This window comes from Elephantulus edwardii, unplaced genomic scaffold (genome assembly GCF_000299155.1).
Source record: "Elephantulus edwardii isolate Elephantulus edwardi_28Jun2011 unplaced genomic scaffold, EleEdw1.0 scaffold00134, whole genome shotgun sequence".
In the NCBI taxonomy this organism is placed as follows: Eukaryota; Metazoa; Chordata; class Mammalia; order Macroscelidea; family Macroscelididae; genus Elephantulus; species Elephantulus edwardii.
This window is the reverse complement of record NW_006399884.1, coordinates 8,180,896-8,204,265: the sequence shown is the minus strand read 5'-3', so window position 1 is coordinate 8,204,265 and position 23,370 is coordinate 8,180,896. Positions and strand designations below refer to the sequence as shown.

Sequence of the window (23,370 nt, the reverse complement as noted above, 5' to 3'; positions counted from 1 at the left end):
CACACACACAGACACACCCACAGACACACACACAGAGACACACACACACACACACACACACACACACACCCCCAGGAGGATGCTTGAGTGAAGTGTTCTGTAGAGGGAATGATAACAACACACACACACCCAGGAGGATGCTTGAGTGAAGTGTTCTGTAGAGGGAATGATAACAAAACAAAAAACAAAAAAGACCTGCACCTCCTGGAATGGGGGTGGTGGTGTGAGGGCTTCATGGAGACAGGAATCCAAGTGTGATAGGACACCTGTGGTCCAGAGGCATGTGGTGGGTTTAGTGTCAGGAAGTTTGTTTCAATTGGGAGGGTCGGGCCATTCCATGAGGGTCCTTGAAGACTGGAGCCCTTGCCCAGTCCACCATGGGATTATGGCACACAGTGGGAGCAGGGGATGTGGTGTATTGGGCAGCCATCATTTGCAGGATACCAGCTCTCTTTTCAAATATTGATGGTGTGGTGTATAACGTTATCAAGCTGCTAGTCAAAATGCTGGCATTTCATATCCTCCAGGCTCTTTGGGGGGGAAACAAGGGCAGTCCCTTCTCACAGACTTATGGTCTTGGAAACCTGGTGGAAGGTGGCTGTGAGTCAGGACTGACTAGACAGTAGTGGAGGGTTTTTTTTATGCCCTTTTTTTCAGTCCAGTTACCCTGGCTGATATGGTCTCACAAGTCCCCTGAGTTACCACTTCCCTGACCTGCAAGCTTGGAGTCCCTTCTGTTCCTGCTGGATGCCCTTTGGCCCAAGAATTTACTACTCAGCTTTCGCAACCCTTTCTTAAAATTGCATTTTTTCGGTAGGATGCCTGTGCCCATTGAAAGGTTCTTCCGGAAAGGAAATGAGAAGGGAGGAAAAAGTCCCAACAACGCTCCGTTCTTTCAACAGCAGTTTACGGCCACACGTCTGAGCGCGAGCTCTCGCGTGTGCACCACTTCCTCTCTCCTATTTTCTTTGGAAGGGAGCACATTATCATTTAACAAGTAACAATGATAATGGGCCAGAGCCTATCAATGATCCAAGGTCACTGGGATACTCTTGGAATATAAATTCTCATTGGGCTGCCAGGTTTCATATAGAAGATGCACTGGAAGTCTCTAAAGGATATACAATTTATTCTGAGTGTTTTTCAACTAGGTCCAGCTTTCCAAAGGCTCTTCCGGACATGGTCTTGGTGTTCTTCCATCTCAGTTGTTGTTCTTCTAATTTTTTTTCAAAATTTTATTGTGTTTAAGGTGAAAGTTTACACAGCAAATCAGGTTCCCTTTTTAGTAATTTCTGCACCATTTTTTTTTCAGTGACACTGAAGACACTGTCCATAAAGTGTCCTCATTTACTCCATCTGGAGTACAATTTCCAGTACTCCGGCTTCCTTGTCCCTCACCTGCTCATTTCTGTTTTAGAGTAATTTCTGACTATTTGGTCTCCTAGTATTGTGGGTTGTTTTCTTTCTTTTTAGGAATTTCATTATTCACAGACAGTCTTCATTTTATGATCTCCCATTACTCAGCTAACAGGTGACCTTAAGGGAACATTTAAGTGTATTTCAGGAAGAAAAGCTTCTGGGAAAAGCTTCTAGTCTTAAACAGCCCAGGAAGTCTGGGCTTCTTGAGAATTTGAGTCCTGTTGCACATTTTTCTCGAATTTTGGATCCATCCAATATGACCCGGCTCTGAACAGTCAGTAATGATTGCTGGGCACTATCAAGTTCTTCTGGTCTCAGAGTAAATAATTCGTTTTAGCTCAGCTTTGGAACAACTAATGTGATGAGGATTAACACTGTGGTTATCAACTGTGAATAAGGATCCCTAAGAGAGTTAATGTTTTAAAGGAATTATTTGCATGCATGAAAGGTTGATAGAGAGTGTATTGCTTTAGCTACTGTATTTGCTGCCCCAAATGGTAATATTGTATATGAAATGGAATAAATACGATGTACACATGAGACTTGCAGAAGGTTTTTAAAAAAGAGCAGGGAAGAAAGAAGAGATCAGATACTAATAACCAGACTCAGCCTGGTGGCAGGTGCGTTAAGGTGGCTCCAATTCATAGAGACAGTATACAATCCTGTACCAAGCTCACATCTCTGCTGTGCTCAGGGCATTGTTCTTGCCATTGAGTCAATTCACCTTATTGAGGGTCTCCCTTTCCTTTAGTGACCTCTACTTGTCCAAGTAGAGGCCAGTTGTTTTCTAAGGACTGATCCCAAGGTGAAACTTAGCCTAGTTGAATGCAATAAAATGCCAAGAAACACAAGCAGCAACAAATTAAGACATTTAGGAAATATTTTGTGTAAAATTCTTTTTAGGTATTTTCTCTTGGTCTTTAGAAAATTGAAGTTTTATGGCAGAAGAGATCTTTATTAGGCAGAGAGCTGAGATGATTTATTGATGGACTCTTTCAATATAACTACAGTGAAGTCACTGGCTCACTTCTATGGAATGAGGTGGTTCAGAAGTCATTATTGTCAGAACTCAATAGTGACCAACCATGGGACAGCTTAGTTATACTAACTAATTTCAGACCCTGATGGTATAACGGTGTAAGCCTTGAGCTAACAGAAAAGCTGGGGTTTGAACTCACTGGCTCCATACAGGAGAAAGTTGTGATAGTATGCTTTCATATGTCTTAGAAAGCTTGTGAGATGGTAGTACTGTGACCTACAGGGTCACTAGGAGTTGGAATCAACTCTATCAATCCTAGTTGATGGCAGTGGGTACATCCCTGGGTAGGAGGCCTGGTGGTGCAGGGATTAAAATGTTCAGCTGCTGACCTCAAGAGGGAAGGTCTGAACTCATCAGCCATTTGAGAGAGACAGAGGAGGCAACTTTTTGGAGGAAGTGCAGCCAGAATGCTCTTTAGCCATGAGGATGGTGAGCTTTGTGTCTTGCATGCTTTGGACACATTATCAGGCGGGTTATGTTCCTGGAGGAGGATCTCATGCCTGTTAGAGGGTCGCAAGGAAGAGGAAGTCCCTCAGGGAAAGAGACTGATGCAATGGTTGTAACCACAGGTGAAACCCAGCCACTGCTGTGAGGATGGTGCGGGACCAGCCAGCATTCCCTTCTGCCCTACGTTTGCCGCTGTGAAACAGGTGGGATTTGACTACATCCAACACCATCATCCTTACTAGAATTCCTATCCCCAGATGACTGGGAGTAATTACCAAAAAAAAAGAGTTTTCAAGATTTATGGCTGAACCAACCCACCACTATTAGTGTTGGTTTTTTGAACAGTATGATAAAGATGACTTCGACTATTCTTGTTTTTTCCATAATTAGGAGATTAGTGTAGATGAATGACAAGGATTACAAATCTACTTCTCTGAACATGACATACAATAAATGGTCAAAGCTCTGGTGACCCACAAGTCCAGTAACTAATTTGTCAGTGTCCCCACTGTCAAGGTGAACAACACCTGCTAAGTGGCCCTTACCATCCCCACCCCCACCCCTTGCATTATTTAAAGCAGCGTTCCTGTTGAATTGCTTCTCGTAAGCATCTTTACATAGGGGTAGGTGTGTGGCCTAAATAACAATCGGCCCATACATTTCTTATTGGGAGTTGATGTGAAGACTCAGTCTCAGTATCTTCAACTTTAAAACAGTCTAGATTTACTGGACGTGGTAGGAATTCTAGGAAAAGGTGGATGAGAAAGGAGGAGAGTAAAATCAAGGCAAGGCAGATCTCTTACCAGGTTCCTGTTGTATTTTGTGATTGTTTTTAAACCAGGTGATCTGAGGCTCTGGGACACCTTTAGCAGGACAGTCTAAAGTGGTGGAGTTGCTGATAGCCACGGTTTGATCACTGAGGTTTCGAAGAAGGTACGGTGCTTCCTGATCTAGTGAATAAAGAAAGGGAATTATGATTACTTATAAGCTTTATCCCTTTCCACCTACACAGATTCTTATCTTAAATACAAACAGCAGCAAAAACCAATGCCAGGTTTTCTTTTGGATCTTATTTCGCAAGTTTCTCATTCATGGTTAACATACTGCTTCTTACTCAGTAAGTTGTGACAATAAATTGAAATCTGTCAGGACAGAATCAAATGAAGAGCAGAATGCAGTCTTAAAGTTTCAAACCCATTTCCTTCCTTTTTTGAGGGGATGTTTTTCTAAAACCCAAGGGAGTTGCATACTATTTTAGAAGATTAACAATGAAAAGTGTGATTTTGTAAAGGGGGTGTGATGATCTTTGTACCCATGTACAACACTGGGATGCTGTGCTCAGAGTTTCGTGTGTCTCTTTATTTATGTATTTGTGAGCATGTGTGTTACTTCATCTCTTGATGGTAGACTAAGTTGCAAGGCAGAAATTCTTTTTTTTTAATTTTTATGAATTTTTTGTGTGTACTGTCAAATTGGACCCGACCGGTACAGGAGGAGATTGCTCCTCCTTCTCCAGCAGAGCATCCGGTGGATTCAAACCGTGAGCCTTAGGGATTGCAGTGCAGCTTCTTGCCACTAGGCCAACCTGAGCTCCCTCAGGAGAATTTCTTGACCTCTGAAAGCTTCCCAACTGTTTCATCCCTCTGTTCCCTCCCCAAGTGCAAGTGCAAAGAATCAATTCAAGAGACAAAGGCACAGATTTGCAGTTTTTTGCACTATATAATAGTACAAATGGTATATTTTATATTATTTTCTCTTAAAACATACACATATGATACAATACAATTTTCTTTTAATTAAATGCTAATCAAATATAGTACATCACAATGAATTTAATACATTAGGATGCAATAATACATTACAACATTGAAATCCCACATGGGTACAGAAACATCCCCAAGCCCCAACAAGTACAGTGTCTCCAGTTAATCGAGTGAGTGGGTGCATTCAGTCCTGCTGATGTGTAGACATTTTAGGGGAGTGGGGACTGGATCTGGTAACCCGAGCTCCCAACATAAAAAGAATGAATTAACTCCTAATATCTTTCCGCTTCCCTGTGCCATCTCTTTCCCCTCCAACCCTTGTCGCAAATGCTGGAACAGAAGTCACAAGTGCTTGATTGTCACACTTTCTACACATCACTGGTTTCAACTGCCCGCGCTTCCTCTGATGTCTCATTTCATGTCAGTGCATGTCCACTGCAAATATACTAGTGATTATGGTACTACTGAAAGGGTGCCCATCAGTGTCTCTGAGTCCATGGCCCCTGCAGGAGTTTGCTGAGCCTCAAACCCTTCTCCTTCACTGCTACTGGTTACCATTCACTACCAGCTGGGTACAAATCCTAGGTTAAACAGAACACAATCATGTCACTTTTAGAACATGTGGAAGTAATATAACACTGTGGGGTTACCATCTGTTTGGAGGAACAAATTTCTCATTCAGTTTAGATCCCCACAGCTTATGATTAGTCTTCTCTCACTGGAAGTAGGAAGTAAGGCAATAAGAGTGTCAACAGTGGTGCCTGGATTTCTAGACTGTCCTTCCCACACAATGTGGAACCAATGCCAGTTACTCTCCTGCCCTCTCTCTGTGCATCTTTCCTGTTCTGTCTCGCCCCCGAGAGGCAGAACCATGGAAGTATTTCTGGTTTGGCCTCTGCAGAGTCTGTCAGCTTTTCCTCATTGAAAATACAACCGTGTGTCAACCCCTTCAATTGATAATAACTGTTACACGCCCCATCAGTACAATTTTGACATTTTCATGTTGTAGATATAGTCCAAATATATCGGTGAGACATGATGAGATAATAAAGCACAGATCATGTTACTATTCAGGGTCTTTTATAGTGGCCTGCCATCCTCTGACAGATCCCATTTAAAATTCTGTTCTAGTTCACCGAGCTAGGTTCCTCATAGTTTTCTCAGCACAGCTACTATTTTCCTGAGCCATAAATAGGATGAAATAACCTGTCCTTGCCCGTGTGCCTTACTAGAAAAAGGAAGTCTCATTAGAGGACTCCCAACAACTCAATTATTACTTAGCTAACAACATAACATTACCAACAGAGACAGCATTTGGCTTTCCTTGATGTTGGGAAACAATACTAATATAGAAAAGAACCTTTTTATTTGAACAGAAATGTCATGAGGGACTCTCAGAGGCCCTATCTGTGCATCACATACTTTAGACAAGAGAAGCAGTGAGAAGGCAGCTAGACACACACAAACTTCTCAGCTAAGCACGAGCCTTGGTTTTTCTTTGTACCCTTTTTGCTCTGGAATGCCTCTTCCAGGGCTATTTTCTAGGTGACCGGATTTAGTGCCTGAACCAACTGAGAAGTCAGCTCATGAGTTTGTTTTGACACTGGAAATAAGCAAGGTCCACTGGAATCATCCTTGAAAATCTGAGTTGCTAGATGGAGGCAGATGATGGACTGCCCAACATGTAACCAAGGTTTTCACACTGAGACAAGTGAGAAGGAACAAGCTCTCTCTCTGGGTTATGAAAAGCCAAAGACATTCATTCCCCAGCAGGCTCATTCTTTTCTTTCCATTGAGCCACCAGGTCCCATAAGTCCACAGTACATTCTCCATTTGGAATGGGGACTAAGGAACCAGCCTCTTATCCCCTACTATGCCTCAACTAGACTTCACACACTTTTAAAATTTTTATTTTTATTGTCCTCCTTTCTCTCTTTCTTGTTATCCTCTCCAAAACACAAGCGTTAAAGTGGTGGTGGTGGGGTTTAAGGCTCTGCCCAATGTGACTTCTTTATTTTTTGGTTAGCAGCATAACTTGTCGTGGACTGTGCCACCAGAGTGCCACTCCTCTCTCTATTTTTAAAAACTCTCTGGAAAGGATTCATTAATTCAGTGAATAATTAGTGACTCCCATTCTTAAAGTCAACTTTTGGAAACACAGAAAATCATCTTCTGGAAATGTCTTTACCATGTTAACATCCCCCCTTCCTCAGGAAAAATGCCTGTTTCATGTTGCCATGTTGCTCCAAACCTAAAGCCACTGCTATTGAGCCAATTCTGAGTCACAGTGACCCTCTGGGACAGATCAGAACTGTCCCACTGGGCTTCCCAAGCTGTCTTTATGGAAGCTGACTACCACATCTTCCTCCTGCAGAAAGGCTGGTTGAGTTTGAACCACTGATCTTGGAGTTAGTATCCAAGTACTTTCACCACTACATCATCAGGCTTCATAAGTGAAATTTTTAGAGGAAAGAAATGGTAAGCTCTTCAAGCCCAACTTGCCATCTTTACACAACAAATTCCAGGATCATTCCTTTTGCTTTTTCAGCTTGAAAAAAAGCCCTGAAGCTTTTGTTTCCTGAGGGAACACATGCTGACTTGGAACGAACAAAGAAGCCAGGCGTGCAGGGAGCTATAGGTAAGACTTCACGCTACAATTGATTATTCTTTCCTTTGGGTTGACAACTTCCAGGTGACTAATTGTTTTCAGAGCACTTGGGGCTCCCTCATGCTGGCATTCTGGGGAAATGGCATTGTTTACTCTTTCACACACGACAAAAGCAATTCCCATGTGAAAGACAAGTTTAGCCCGTGGGACAGAATCTGTTACTCAAAGGAGGAAACAGTCTGGTGAGTTCCCAAGGCCGAAAGCTGTCCTCTCTGTTACCACCCCCACTCCATCTACTTTGTTCTGTAGCCATGGCTATTTTGGTCATTCCAGTTAGTTTTCCTATGGGCAGGTCCCATAGAATGATCGATCATAAATGCAAATCACCTTAACGATGCCTATGCAATGGCTGAAAAAAAGCCCCCTTTCTCCACAAAGACAGGACAGGATGTATTGTTTCAATAACTCTGGATTCTATTTCTGTACAGTTACTATTTCTTAATCCCTATAAGGAACGAGAGGAATCATGTTAATTTTGGCCTATGGAGAAAGTGGACTTTAAAAAAAAAATGGACACATTGTAAATTTACACATGGAATAATATATTCAACCAGTGGCCATAACTGTCTCTACTTTCTGAATAAACTCAGTGGGGTACATTTTCAATGCCATCTTTTTAACACAGTAAAGTCTTTTAAAAGAATTCCAGGGGGACAGAAGTGTCTAAAATTAACACATGCCCTACATTTTTGGAGGTGCCTTCAAGGATCCCCATTAGCTCTGTGATGGCCATGAGGAGGGACCCCTTTGCTGGCCCGTCTGCTCCCTACTCAGAATAGTAGGAGATGACAAAGGGAACACTGGGCTGGCTGAACATCATCCTTTGTGACAGGTCTTTATCCCATCAACCTCAGTTGTCCTATTCAAAAGCTCCAGTTTATGATGGATAAGATTATTGTTGGGAAAAAAATAATAATAATTAAAAAAAGCATTTTCAAATAAATAAGCATTATAACTCTATCCAGGTCCTATTTACAAATCAAGAGCCGAGGAGACAGTGTAACAGAAAATCAGGCGGCAGTCCCAGTGCAACGTCTCCAAGTCAGCTGGGCTCCTCTTGAGCTAGAAGACGTACTCATCCAAAGTCCATGGTAGGCGGGAAACCAGCATCTGCTTTAAATTACGCAGTTTGTGCAACTTGCGAAATGTAAAGATGGAAAGAGGTTGGCGTCAAAGTGGAAGGAAAAGCTCAGTCCCCAGCTGGTGTCCAGCAGGCAGGAGAGGACAGCAAAGAGCAGACACAGAAATGAAGCGGAGGGATCATCCAAATTGAAACTCGCACCAGGTCGGCCATGCGGGAGCGCCCCAGGCTGGGACCTTGAGGGAGCGCCATTATTACTCCCGTCATCTCCAAACTCTTATTTGTTTATTGATTGATTATTTTTTTTAGGAGGAGCATGTCCTCGGAGCCTGAAGGTCAGCAACAGTGACAATAAATCAAGATGATAGGAGACAAACTGTTACTTTAGAATGAGTCCTTTAATGTTTTACATTACTTTGTGTGGTACAATCATTCCTTGCGCTTTTAAATTTGGAGATCCGAGAGAAAACAGCCTTTTTGTTGCAGTGCTCACCTCGAATTGTCACTTCTTTCTTGTGTAGTCTCTCTTCTCCTGTGAATTTGTTCCTGGCTTTGCAGGCATAAGTGCCTGAATCTTCCAGAGAAACATTTCTGATGACCAGAGGCACAGTCAAGGAGTACTCCTGGATGCTGGCCACTGACTGCTGGTTGAGATTGTGCTGTGTGGTCTTGTTATTCACGGTCCGCAGCAGAATCCAGGTCACGTCTTTGTACAGGAACTTATTCACCGTGCAGGACAGCTTCAGGTCCTCTCCTTCAGTGGGCATTTTTTCCAAGTGAACGTGAAATCCGTGGAGCACATCTGTAAGACAAGGAGAAAGAACGTTGAGCGTACAGAAAACAACATCAAGAGACCACGATCAGAGGGCCTTGAAGAGCTGTGCCTACAGAGTCTCACACGGCATCATGAAAAGCATGAGTATTGACCTTTGGAGTTGGAAATGGGTCACATCGCGCAGGGAGGAACCAACAACATTCCATCAGAATTGAGGCAAGGAGTGTAGCACTAAAAATGAAGCCATCAAATAGATGCAACTCATAACAAGTGTGTAGGGCAGAGCAGGACCCCCCACAAGGTTTCCACAGCTGTCCCCACTGTGGAGGGAGACTTCATCTTTCTCCTGCTTCCTTAGCAGCTGGTGAGTTTGAACTGCTGACCTCTCACTTAGCAGTCAATGCCTTCACCACAGCACCACCAGAAATGCTCACATAGATATTAGGATGGTACTCTCACCTCATTTGCCCAAAGTTACTGTTTAAAGTGGAATTTATTTTCCCAGCTTAGGGTGATAACCATGCTTCCCATTTCTTTATCAGCGGTAAGATTTCACGGAGCAAATGGGTAAAGGAGTGAAGAGATAGGGGTGTGAGGTATGTTAGAGGTTTGAAGGTGGCAAAGGGCCGAGGGTTGGAGTTTTTACCAATCTCTGTTGTGCCAGTGTCAGTCAGCCTGCCATTTTAAAGTTTTTGAGCTTTATGCCACAATTCTCCCTACTCTAACCAGGAATTTCTACTGTTGACCCCTTGTAGAGTGGTGAGCGATGGTATATGCACACCATGTATTTCTTCTGGTCTATTTAAGGTGGCCAGTAACACCAGAGAGGCACTTACTCTTTAGGATAAACAGTTAAAGTCAAAATAGCGGCACCTGCCGAAGGATAAAGCCCTGACAGCAGGAAGGAGTAGATCAGATGGATGAGATTTATAGGGAGAAAGTGGGGAAATGGGATTACACTGCATATTACAATTAATGTTATACCACAAAATGTGTATGGATAGTTAAATAAAAAATGAATTTGCTTGGTAAATGTACATTCAAATCAGTTTTTTAAAAAAACAAAAACAAAAAACCAAACAACTAGGGAGTTCTGGTGGTCTACTGGCAAGAAGCTGTGCTGCAATCCTGAGGGCACACAGTTCAAATCCACGAGACACTCTGCTAGAGGAGGGGCAATCTCCTCCTGTACCAGTCGGATCCGATTCGACTGTGCACACATCATCATCATCATCATCATCATCAATAAATAATAATAATAAAAGTAACGATTCCAGGGAGAAAAAAATAGTGATAAGCCATTTGGACTAAAAGCTGAAACTCAGTCTTACCAGAACAGATTGCTAAGTGGGATCAAGCAAAGAAATGGAAGGCTCAAGTACATGCTAGAAGATTTAATGAAGAGAGTCATCCTCATTCTATTCCTAACCGCTTTTAGTAGAAACCAATCAACTTCCCAAATTTCCTGCCATCTGAGGGAAGACCAGCCTCTTCCCACTGCTGTCTGTGACAGCCACCACTGGTCTCTATCAGCTCTGTGGAAAGCCATCAAGATGTCTTCTGAAGATGCTGACAGGGACTGTGGACAAGATTTCACAGTGAGGTGGGGCGCATGGAAAGTCATTGAGGGGGAAAAATTTACTCTCAGAAACATTTTAAGCATTTTCTAGAAGTGATATGTCATGAAAGACCATTTGCTCCCACACCCTTCCCGAGGCAATGTTCATGCCATCTCTAAAGGTCCTCCAAGTCCTCCTATGCAGTCCTCTTGAGGGATCCTCCCCTGCCCCAGCATTTAGTGTTTGGGGGCTTCAGTCTGTCACTCTGTTTCACAGAGGAGTTTAAAAAAAAATCACTGGTCCCTGGCCCTGAGGTGACCTGCTGTCAGCGTCCGCCCCTCTGAGCTACTGTGGCCCAGCTGCATTGGAGCAAAGAATTTGGGCCAACATTTCACAAAGTACTTTGAAGATGAAAAGCATTATGTTATGCTATTATTATGATTATCATCCTCTGCACACAAAGCTCCAAAGAAACCTTTTAAACCTTAAGGGGACAATAGTCCAAAATTAGATGTCACATCAACTCCTTTCCTACATCTCTCTTTGCTTGTTTTTCTGAATTTTACTGGGCTTTGGCTTCATTATAAAGTGGCTCGTCTGAAGGAATGCCAAGTATTCATTTGAAACCTGGGAGCGGTGGGTAACAGTGGCTTATGAAGCTGTCAGTGGTCGGAGAGAGAGAGAGGCGACTTTCCTGCTTTGTAAAATGCAAGCTAAGAGTGTTCCAGAAGATGCAGCTGACAGTTGTATATTAGCACAGCAGTGTTGTGAGGTGCCACCCAGTTGATTCTGACTCACAGTGAGCCCATGTGACGGAACAGAACTGCCAGGTAGGACTTCTGAGGCTGTCACCGTTTATGAGAGCAGCTGGCCAGGTCTCCCTCCCGCTGAGTCACTGGTCGGTTCAAACCGTCAATCATTCAGTTAACACACAAGCGCTAACTTAACCATTGTGACACCAAGACTCTGTTGCCTTAAGATATCAGAAACAGCTGCTCCAACTGAGCATCTTTTTTTTGGTGTGGAATATTTTCTAGGTGTGAGAAGTCAAGACATCAGGCATCAGCTTTCACACCAACACGAGAGCAGCAACATGGCACCCTGGTTACAATCCTCTCCTTTTCTCCCCCAAAACCACCACCTTCGTCACCCAGGCATTCTCATTCTGGCTGTCACTACCCGAGTGAGCCCAAGTAACACCATTGAGATCACGTCCAGCGTTTCTGTTTACTTTAGTGATTTGAAACTTCCTGTGGAAATAGCTCACAGGTTTCCTGATGGAAGATTTTGTTTATCTTTGCCAAGCACCACCAGGAATCTCAAAATAAAATGCATTTAGTGACATTGGGAAACCAGGGAGATAAGGCAGCTCTGTTCCGGTTTCACCCTCTGTAATTGGTAACACACCCAAAGTGCCAGCAAAATAGCAAAAATACACACATGGGAAGAGGGGAGCTCAGGCCGGTGTGTTCTGGGGGTGACACCATCACTGAAGCAAATACAGTTGATGGATGTTACAGATACCGGGCAGCCTCTTTGAAACAATTATCTATTTTCTCATTAGCTGCCCCTTGGCATCCTCTTTTGATCCGTGGAAGAGGATAAAGAGAATGTCCCCAGTGATTCCATGAACGCAGAGGGACGGTCTCATCATTCATGGCTTTTTAAAAAAAGCCTGCATACAAAAGCAAACCTAAGAAAGAACTGCCTGCCCACTAAAGCAAACACTAGAAACTGTCCCACAGTTAAGTAGGTCTTGCAGACTCAGCACAGTCACCGTCATCACCAACCAGCACTCCCCTGGCGGCTGGTGAGGTGCCAGGGAAAAGAATCAACCCTAGTGGAAAAGGGACATGCAGCCCAGGGCTGGGTGTAACTGACCTACTTAGTCAAGTGCATGTGGGGAGGGTGGATACTTTGAAGACATTCTGTCTTGCATGTGGGTTACGTTCAAGACAGACACACTTGGAGCAGATGAATAGGATCAAAGATCCCCAGCAGCAGGTGGAACTAGGAACATCTGCTTCCTTGAGTCCTTTAAAGAGCTATGGTGATGTAGATCACAACATGTGTGCTGCTAACCCGAAGGTCAGTGGTTCGAATCCATCAGCTGCTCCAAGTGAGGTAGTCTGGGTAAGGTTATAACTGATAACCTCGGAAATATAATGGAGCGTCGTTGTGAGTCAGAATGGATTCACTGGCTTGGGTTTTAGTGCCAAGGGGTTTCGACTATGACAGAAGAAGGGTTGCACTCAGATTTAGCAGGCCTTCACTTTACCCCAGCTGCTCTTTCAACAGTAGTTTTTTGTGCGGAAATACACAACAATTAACAATCCAGTAGGATGCGTCAGAGGTAGGCACTGTAATGAATTCGGCACCCAAAGCCTTTCGTGGGGATTTTGCATAATAAGGAAGTGAGCAAGAGGTCTGCTCTTAGCACTTAACATATCCTCACCCACTATTTCCCTCAGAGCCAGGCAAGGGAAGTCCTGTCCTGTCCCTCTAGATGGCTGGTGGTCTAGTATGCTAAATGCTGACCTACTAACAGAAGGTTAGCAGTTCCAATCCACCAGTTGCTCCAAGGGATAAGCTGTCTCGTCCTATAAAAATGAAAGGTCACTATGGGTCAGGACTGACTGGGTGGCAAGAGGGTTTTCAATTTGGTCCAGCTGTCCCATTCCCCACAGTGTGAAGAATCTGAGGCACCCAGAACCGAGCCCCCTGCCCCTACTATTCTGTGGCTGAGGTATCTGGAGATCCAGAATTTCCTATTCAGCTGATTATTACGTCATCTCTAGATCTGTCCAAGTCTCGCTCCTCATCCCTAAACCTTCCAGTGTCCTGAGGCCTGCACTCCTGAGGCGAACCTGGGTGTCAGTGCACATACTCCCCAGCCTCAGGACAGGCCATGCTAGACTGCCAGTGTGGGATGTGGAGGCTCTGGATGCCCAGGCTAGGAGACCAACCTCACAGTGTGCACAGAGCGAGGCTGAGAGGAGCAGATACGGCAGCCCAGAACTACCTCCTACTGGACTGTCAGGTGCTGCTTGTGTTAGTGGGGACTTCTGAGGAGTCCCAAAATTCTCCATTTACACCCAGATTTTCATGTCATCCTGGAGGGAATGTTATACCTACTCAGAAACCTAACTACTTATTCAACTTATCTGTGGTTATTTTTTATTATATATTTATTAGGTGCCATCGAGTTGAGTACGACCTGTAGCAACCCTAAGAACAACAGATGGGAACCCTGTCCTATCCTGTGCCAACCTCACAATCTCTGACACACTCGAGCCCAATGCTGCATCACTGTGTCAACCCACAGAGAGGTTCTTCCTCTCCTTTGCCAACTGTCCTCCTTTGTAAGCATGATGTCATTTTCCAAGGAAGAGCCTCTCCTAGAAATACGCCAAAGGTACGTGGGATGAAGTTTCTCCATCCTTGCTTCCAAGGAGTAATCTGGCCTCATTCTCTCTAAGACTTCTGTTTTCTTGGTAGTCCATGGATATTCAGGAATATTCTTTAGCACCACAACTCCAAGGCACAAATTCTTCTTCTGTCAGCCTTAGTCACTGTCCAGCTCTCAGATGCAGAACAAGTGATTGGATGATTGAAAAGACCATGGTCTGAATCAGGAGCACGTTAGTCCTCACACTAACACTGTCTGCGGTTAGACAAGGGCTGACCGCCCTGTGGGCCTCCTTCAGTAGTCACGCTGTAGGTCTGAAAATGGTCAGGGCAGCCCTGCCTCCTCCTCGCCACCTTTCCAATTCTGCCCCACGTCATGCCGGAAGGAGCACCTCAAGTCCTGCTTCCTTCTCAAGGGTGTGGAACAGCACCCATGGCCGCTCTGTGGCCACTGAGTACCCGCAGGACCGCTACTGGGGCTGAAGAACCAGATTTGAGTGATTTGATCTAAATTCACTCAGTGAAAAAGTGAAATTTTTTTGTTGCTTTAACTGCCTTCACGGAAAGTCAGAGCTATGCTGAGATTCCTTGCAGGTCCTGCACGGACATGGACTGAAATGTACTGCTTAACAGGTAAATATAGTGGCATAAAGGATTAGGCTGCCAACCAAAAGGTCAGTAGTTCAAATCCACCAAGTACTTCCAGTTAAGACTCCCAGCCTGGGAACCAGCAGGAGGGACTCTATGAGTCAGAACTGACTTAATGGCCGTAGAGTTTACTTACTTATTTGTTTAATAGTTAGCATTTATCATACTTCGGCAACTTGTAGGATATCTGTTCACTGCAGAACATAATTGTTCAATTATAGGGTGCTCTGAATTGGAGGGTACAGCAGCCATGGACTTTGATAACTAACTGGTTTCCAATGAAACTGAAGATTACGCAAACCTTTGTAATTCTTTAAATGAACCTAAATCACCTTAGGCTGATTAGAAAGCAATTTACTTGAAATCTCTGTCTGGTCCTCCTTTATAAGAAGAGTGTTACTACTTGAAGTGGGAGCAGAGTTGATGCCCCTGACCCTTCTCTGACTAGAGGACGGAGGACCAAGTTGATCTGGAGCCACTCTGCTGTGTTCCTCTTCCTCTCCTGAAATCCCATTTCCTCATCTGTGGCATGTGGACCAGCCTCTCACGCCCTCCCAGTCAGCTCCCGGTGTTCTCTGAGGCCGGACCAACCTGCGAGGGCCTGACCATGACCCGACGACCCCATTCTCTAAAACCAAAACTTCTTCTTTCTTTCTGGATAATTTGAGGCAACCACTGCAGCCTACTCCATGCCGCACGAAGTTTCCAGAGAGTGCTGGCCGGCTGCCCAGGTTTCCTCAGAAATTGGGGGGGTATGGAGCCAGGCGATTGTTTTTAGTCTCTGAGCTACTGACTTCCTTCCTGTGCCCATGGAGGGACGCAGGGAGTGTCACCCATGCACTCTGGAGGGCTGAAGATCTGCAGAGACCACGATATTTAAGGCAAACATTTTTCAGCACTGTCAGAAAACAGAACCTTTCTTATCAATGACAAGGTTTGGTCTCAAGGTTCTGAAGAGCCTCATTCCTAAAAAGCTAAAATTGCTCAAGTTGTAAATTAGTTCACTCATAGTGGGTGGGAGACAAAAAAATAAATCCTATTCTCATGAAGGCATTAGAGTTTTGGCTTTCTGACTTGTCAGCAATCAAGTGCTGTGTGCCCAGACTCAGAACATGTCATGATCTCAAATTTCTAGTCCATTCCAGGAGGCAGGCACCACAAAGAAGTCCAAGAGAATTCAGGGAAATAACTCTTAAGAAATCTAATGATGTCAAATTCTACTCCTGAGAGTGAGGATGAAGGCCCTCAAGATCTGACAATTCCACAGAGTAGCTAAATAGAAACCACTCAAGTATTAAGAGTGCTGAAAGCAAACAACACAAAGAGAGACCAGGGTCACCAAGTTGTCGTGGGCGGAGGCTGAGTGGCTTACCTGTGATATAAAAGCTTATGTTTCGTTTTGCCATTCCTATTTTATTGAAAGCCATGCAACTGTAGATCCCGGGTATTCGAGCCTCAGCCACGACCAATGTGCTAGCAGTCTGCAAGAGAAAAAAGAAACTTTAGCTAATAGCAGGACAAAGGACCAGTGGGAGATCCAGAAGATGTTTCTGAGGGTTGAAGCAATTCAGCCATCCTATTCATTCAGCAAAGACAGTTCTTGGTGGCAGAGGCACCCTGAAGGCTCTCTCCCTGCTATGCCCCAGCAAGAATGGAAAAATAACAGGAAAGCAGGTCCTCAGGAGACCGGGGGCTATGACATCAGACTCTAACGAGGGCTTCAGACTTACTGCTGGTGCAACAATTAGCGGGACAAACCTGAGATGTGGGACCACACGTCCTACAGAACAGGAGGGCTGCAGCCCCACAGCTATGGGAGGAACAGATGGGGTTCTGGAGATGCTTCCTAATAAGAGGACCAAGAACACGGACCAAGAGGCAGGTTGGCCAAGCTAGTTTTCCCGTCTGCTCAAAGAATGGCTAGGTGCCATCGCATAAATTCCAACATATCTCGACCCCACATACAACAGGATAAAACAGTGCCCAGTCCTGTGCCAACCTCTCGTTCATTGCTATGTTTGAGTCCACTGTTCAAACTACTATGTCAGTCCTTCTTGGTGAGAATTTTTCTCTTTTTTCCTGACCCTCTACTTCCTTCACCAAGCATGACTTTCTTCTTCAGGGACTGGTCTCTTCTTCAAACATGTCCAAATTGTTTATGTCAGACATATCTTTTTACTTCGGGCAAAAAAATGTGCTAGGCTGCCCATAGGGACTGCCTGAGGAGACCAGAGGTGGGAAAATCTTAGAGAGGGTGTGCACAAGCTTAGGAACGCCCTACTTCTCAGTCCCAGTGATTCTTACATGGACAATGAAAGGAGAGGATGTTATGAATGAATGTAACAGAGCTACGGCATCCAATCTTAGAAGTGCTCGTGAACAAACCAGCCCCTAAAGAAACACCAGAGATACAGCTTTTGTGAGCTCAGAGGCTCTTTCCAAAACTGTGATTTCTCAAGAAGCAGTGAAACCAAGCAATGAAAATTTCTCCAGTTTAAAACACTTCCCTTCCTGTCTTTTTTGAACCAGAAAAATGAACAATGTGGAACAAATTATTGAGGGTTCTTAAATGGAAGCCAACTTAAAAAAAGAGTAATGAATACTGTACATGCGGATATGCAGAAAAGCTAGTGAGTTTGTCATACTTAAAACTAAAAAATAAAAAAAGGTGTATCAAGCTTTTTATCTATCTTTAAAGGCTGTCTTTAGCACACAAAGCATTGGTCTTGGGCTTTGGAACTAGAGGCTGATCTGACAGGTTCAGACTAATAATGACATGTTCAGAGTAAGTTTGGCTTTGATGAAGTATGGCGACTGACTGACTGATAAGTCAAAGTAAAGTGCAAGCTGAAGAGTGACTACAGACATCTTCAAGAGTTGATCACAAGCCACTCAAGTGTTTCAGAGACCAAAGCGCTCAGACACTACTGGCAGGAGTGTAAAATGTAACCACTAGGGAAAGCAGTTTGCTGCTTTCTTAGAAAATTGGGAATAGAAATATCATTTGATCCAGCAATCCCAATGTTGTTATGGGCCATTTTTTGCCCACGACTCATGGCAACCCTATGTACAACGGCTTGGAAGCCTGCCCTATCCTGAGGCAGTCTCACTGACTCCAATACACCTAACGCCACTGCCCCAATTACTGTGACAATCCATCTCATCTGAGTCTTTCTCTCCTGTGCTGTCCCTCCAGCCTTTCAAGTAATCCCAAGAGTAGGTATATAAACTCCAAACTCAAAATTAGTGCTCTCATTTCAGAACTGATTCAGAGCTGGTCCTCCGGAGTTTTCAGAGGTAGTGAACTACATGGGAGGAGACTACCTACCTTTCTCCTGCAAAGCCACAGGTAGATTCAGACTGCCAGACAGGAGCTGCATTTAGGTTAGCAGTGCAACTTCCTATTGACTTTGCCATCTGAGTTCCCTGCTGGGTATATATTCCAAAGGAATAAGAGCTGTGGCACAAACTGATATACTTACACTCATGCCCTATTGCAGCATTATGTACAATAATAGCAAAGTGATGGAAACAACTCAAATTCCTATCAATGGACAAATGGTTAAAAAACTATGGTACATTCACACAATGGAGTATTATGTGTCACTTTAAAAATGATTAAAATTTGAGAAATACTGCGTAACATGGAAATGAGAACACATTACACCAACATAAGTTAGTCACAAAAGGACAATTATGGTGTAAGACCAATATAAGAAGCTGAAGAAAGATTTATACATCGATAGAATCAATCTCAGAGACAGAGATGAGAAGCAAGGGAGAAGGGGAAAAATGTATTGTGTTAATGTAAAATGCTTCTCCCTAAGTCCAATGCAGCCACCTCCCTTCCCCAACAGTCCCACTGTCTCTTCTCCTGACCCTCTTTCCTTTTAAAATGAAGACTTAAGAAAAAAGAAAAACAAGTGCTTTAGGTCACTGGGAATAGTCCTGACATTTTCCAAGTTGTTAAATAACTACAGTGTCATGCCTGGTATAGTCGAGGGACCCTGAATGAGGAAGACCCTCAGCGAGATGGCCTGGCTGTGACTGCACCCACAGGCTGACACACGGCAAAGACCGTGAGGATACTGTGGGATCAGAGGTGGCCTTGTTCTACTGTACAAGGACCTCTAACAGTAACAACAAAACAAGGTGCCCGGAGTCCTGGTGGCTCAGTGGTTAAGCACTAATGAAAGGCTGGCAGTTTCAATTCGCTCAGCAGCAACACAGGAGAAAGATCTCCTTCCACAAACATCTCACACATGCTGCTGTCATGTTGATCCCTACTCACAGCAGCCTGGAGAGCAGAGCAGAACCACCCTGGAGGGTCTCTACAGCTCTAAATCTTTACTGAAGCACACTGCCACCTATTTATTTCCTCCCCACCAGGGGTCCTTTAAACGCCCTAAAGGTTACTGCCCCCATGGGACAGTGCTACCTTGTATGTGGGTCACCATGAGTGGGAACTGACTCGATGGCACACAACAACAAGAAGCAATGTACTAGTCACCCAATAAATTAGGGTATTTCCGCCTAGGGTATTTCTCAGGAAGGAGAAGAAAAAAAAAAAAACCAAAACATGCTCCTAGTTTTTTTCTTAAGCTAGTAAGTTCACAAGTTCATGGCTTTATATTTTCTGTAATTTTCACTATGGTACAATGATATGGTCCCTTGCAAGTTTTGTTGAAAGGAGGTATTTCATGTACCCATGTTAGAAGCCCTGGTTAGTGTGTAGTTAAACTGGTTGGTTGCCAACTTCAAGGTCAGCAGTTCAAGCCTACCAGCCTCTCTGCAGGAGAAAAACAAGGCAGTGTGCTTCAGTAAAGCCCTTAGAAACTCTTTGGGGAAGTCCTGCTCTGTCTTATGGAGTTGAAATTGACTCAGTGGCAGTGGGTTAATATGTTCTCAATGTATTATTGAAATTACTTGTCATGAAAGTAACTATACAATGTGGTATGTCTTAAAAGCACAGACATTTATTGGGACTTATCAAATATTGCCCTGAGGTGAAGGTGGAAATGGATCTGATACATTCTCTGCACCTTACAACCTTGAAGATAAGTGTAATATAAAAGAATTTCCATGCTTGAAGATCAGATATATACACTAACCTCTCTTTTGCAGAAAGACACCTGCTTGAAGGCAAACAACAATGGAGATGAGTATTATCATATAAAAATCCGGCGTGAAAAACAATGTATTCGAACTTTGTAAATAAACCAGTATAAAATTAAAAAAAAAAAATAAATAGAGTTGGAGAATTGAATTGAATAATTCTAGATAATAATTTCTTTTTAATTATTGTATCCTTCACTTAAGAAAGTAATGGGGGAGAGAAAAAAGAAGTCTGTAGGTGACAAAATCAAAGAACTGATAACTTGTTTGGTGGGAACACAAATCATTACATAACACCAATTCCCTAAGGGAGGAAGGAGAATACCTGTATGATTGCTTCCATGAGCCTCCCCTGCCATGAGATCAAGACTGTATTGTGCCTTGACTACCACACTGAACACTTTCTCTAGAAGAATCCTGATAAAAAGGAGGGGAAACTGCAAAACAACATTAAAAAAAATTCTCACTGGAATCTGACTTTTTGGCCATTGAAGCTGAATTAGCTTCCAAAGTGAAGGCTCTGAGACAATCTTTAAACGTTAAAACAATACTATCCCCTGAAGTCTTCTTTGAATGAAAAAGTTTAATAAACTAAGTTGGTTTTGAGCATTATGCTGTTTACGTGAAATCAGACAGACAATGGGAACTAGAAAAGCTGATAGACTATACATAGAAGGTAGTAGTTTAAGATTATGGCACTAAAATAATGTGGGAAAGTATAGTGAAAATGCTAGTACCACTTAAAGCATGTACCTAGTACACTGAATTCTTCATGTAGAAATTGTTAAAGTGCTGTATCTTTGGCTGTGTGTACTTTCACAAAAATAAAAGACCGATTTCTTAATTTTTTTCTTTCCCTATGGAACCCAGGTTCAGATGCTTCAAAGATGTCTGTCACAAGTTTAGGATCAGGGGGTGGAAAGGAGGCCAGCCAGTTCCAGCCTCACTGCTTGCCTCTCACCTTAAGCTATCTTGTTTCTAGAAAGTCCATTATCAGATATTAACCCCACTACACTTGCTCAAGTTGTATCTGGGTTTTGAGTAATGTTACTTTTCTGTCTGTTTGCTGTGAGCAGTGAACACTTTCAAAGATTTTTCTTTGTGAAATCAAATTGTTTACTGTAACACCAAAGCACAGAGATGTTTAGGAAGTTACGTGTCTAAGTCAATGATGGTAAAACAATATGGTCAGTTAAATGTCAGATGCCATCAACTCAGCTCAGAGCCCTCCATGTTCCAGAACAAGTCAATGCACCACCTGTTCCACCATCATCACTGCTGTGCTCATTGCTGTCACCACTGTTTCTACTGACTCTCTACCCTCTACTGCGTAGATTGTGAGAATGTGGACATAATATGCAAAACAGAATTCTCATCAATGACCTATACATGACAGAATGTGCATGCTCTGCTGTGGATACGCCCACCAAAAAGAAAATAAGTATTTAAAAAAGCTAACTTCACTAACAGGGAGAGGACACATCTTGGAGAGGGATCTCATGCTTGGAAGGTTGGAGAGGGATGTCATGCTTGGGAGGGTAGAGGGACAGCGCAGGAGAGGAAGACCCTTGATGAGATGGATTGGTTCAGTGACTGGGGTAAAGGGGGTAGGTGTATCAGAGACAGTAAGATTGGCAGAAGATAGAGCAGGGTTTAGGGCTGTTGTACATAGGGTCGCTAAGAGTTGCAGGTGACTCGATGGCACATAACAGTAACAACAAACAATTTCACTGATCTCAACTGGTAGCAAGGGGTTAAGCAAAACCCAGACTTCCTGGCAGGGGAAAGCCAATTCAGATGTACTTATTTGTGAGAATGACTGTAGCCAGTTTACAAGACCAACAAACAGCAAGATAGGTCAGAATTATTGTTTGGGCAGAGAATTAAACTGAGCCCAGGGTACATGAGGAACTATCACAGAATAAGAAGATATTCTCCTGTGCTCCTAGAATAACTCCTTCCACAACAAACACCTTCCCTACAGTCAAGACCTGTCCAGAATCATCTCCCCCAAGTCTATGTGAAAATCAAAGTAGAAATGGCATGGATGAGAGTTAACCTCATTTCTTTGTTTTACAGGTATGATGTCACGCAGTCCTCTCTAAGGCCCTACAAACAGGTGTTATCTCTCCAACAGAAAGGCAATCAAAGGTCATAGAGGTTAAATGACTTACCCAAAGTGACTCTTCACCACAGAGGTGGCCTGGGGACAGTGTCTCAAACATATCGAAGAAGAATTTATGCCTAATTTAATCTCACTCTAGTGGCTGTGCTCTTAAATCTCTATGTTAGCCCGCTTCTTGCCAAAAGTTCTTTAAGTTCAATAACATAAATCTGTTGGTAAAGATCTTTTCATTCTTCTAACTGGGTAACTCTCTGAGAATCCTCTCTTTAACCAACAGAGAGAAAGCCCATAAATAGAAAACTACACTGGATGGAAATTCTAGTTTCCTTCTCTGATAGTATGTGCACAGTGTAAAGTGTTTTTTCCAACTGGTACCACATTACATGGTTTGAGAATATGATCGACAGATGAAAAGATATTATAATTGAAGAAGAAAATTGTAAAAAGAAAGTTATATTGGTATCTTGTGATGAATTTTGTGGAAAAATAATCTCTAATTTTCAGGGTATGTCTCTTATTCTAGATTATTTTTAAACAGTAAGTTAAAAACTTATTTTCATGAAAAAAATGATGGCTAAAGTGTACATTTCATAGGGTCAGAAAAAGGAGTGTTAGGTGTAACTTACGTGTTGGTGAACGTGTTTGCCTGGACTATAAGACAACTTCTTCTAGGATGGCAGTAGGTTGTGGAATAGCCATACAGTGGTAGGTCTTAGAACAATGTCTCATAGGATGGTAGGTCTCAAGTCAACATTTCATGGGAAAGTAGTTTTTAACTCTTTTGAGTTAAAGTGTCAAACTGTGTCCTAATTTTCAAATTTGAAAACTGTGTCCTAAGCAAATATTGCTTCAAGAAAAGAAAAACCACAAAATCCAAACCCAACACCAACATGACACTGGGGCAGTGAATGTCAACTTAAGACTTTAAAACAGGAATTTATTGCCACAAATCTGAGTTTAACATGTGTTTGAAATGATAATCTTTTCTTTCATAGGGGACACTAAAAAAAAAAACCTGTCAAAGATATAACTGAAAAGAAAGGAAAGAAAGCTGAAGTCCTAAAATCAAAGTAGATCATCAGCGTTTTCACATTAGTGAGGAGATAGGAAGATGTGGAGTTCTGTGACCACTTAGAACTCATAGTGTTCATGGTCAATGGCAGGCAACGGTGAACATAGAAACCTACAACTTAAAAAAGACAATTCTGTGGTTGATTCCATATTTGGAAAATAAGCATTTCTGAATTGAGGTTTCTAGCCCAATTTAATTTTACAGAAGTAAATAGTATTTTATAGTTGATAGTCAACAAACTCTAAGTGGTT

General features: G+C 43.0%; 1 protein-coding gene across 1 annotated transcript in view; it reads right to left on the bottom strand.

Moving 5' to 3' along the window:
- FLT1 (fms-related tyrosine kinase 1) overlaps window positions 1–23,370 on the bottom strand; it is a 223,193-nt gene that overhangs the window by 100,453 nt on the left and 99,370 nt on the right. Inside the window, exons 16-18 of the mRNA XM_006894087.1 lie at window positions 16,180–16,288; window positions 8,911–9,219; window positions 3,709–3,855 (exon numbers count right to left, since the gene is read on the bottom strand). Of these exons, the coding sequence (XP_006894149.1) occupies window positions 3,709–3,855; window positions 8,911–9,219; window positions 16,180–16,288 (565 nt within the window). The remainder of the gene's footprint in view (window positions 1–3,708; window positions 3,856–8,910; window positions 9,220–16,179; window positions 16,289–23,370) is intronic.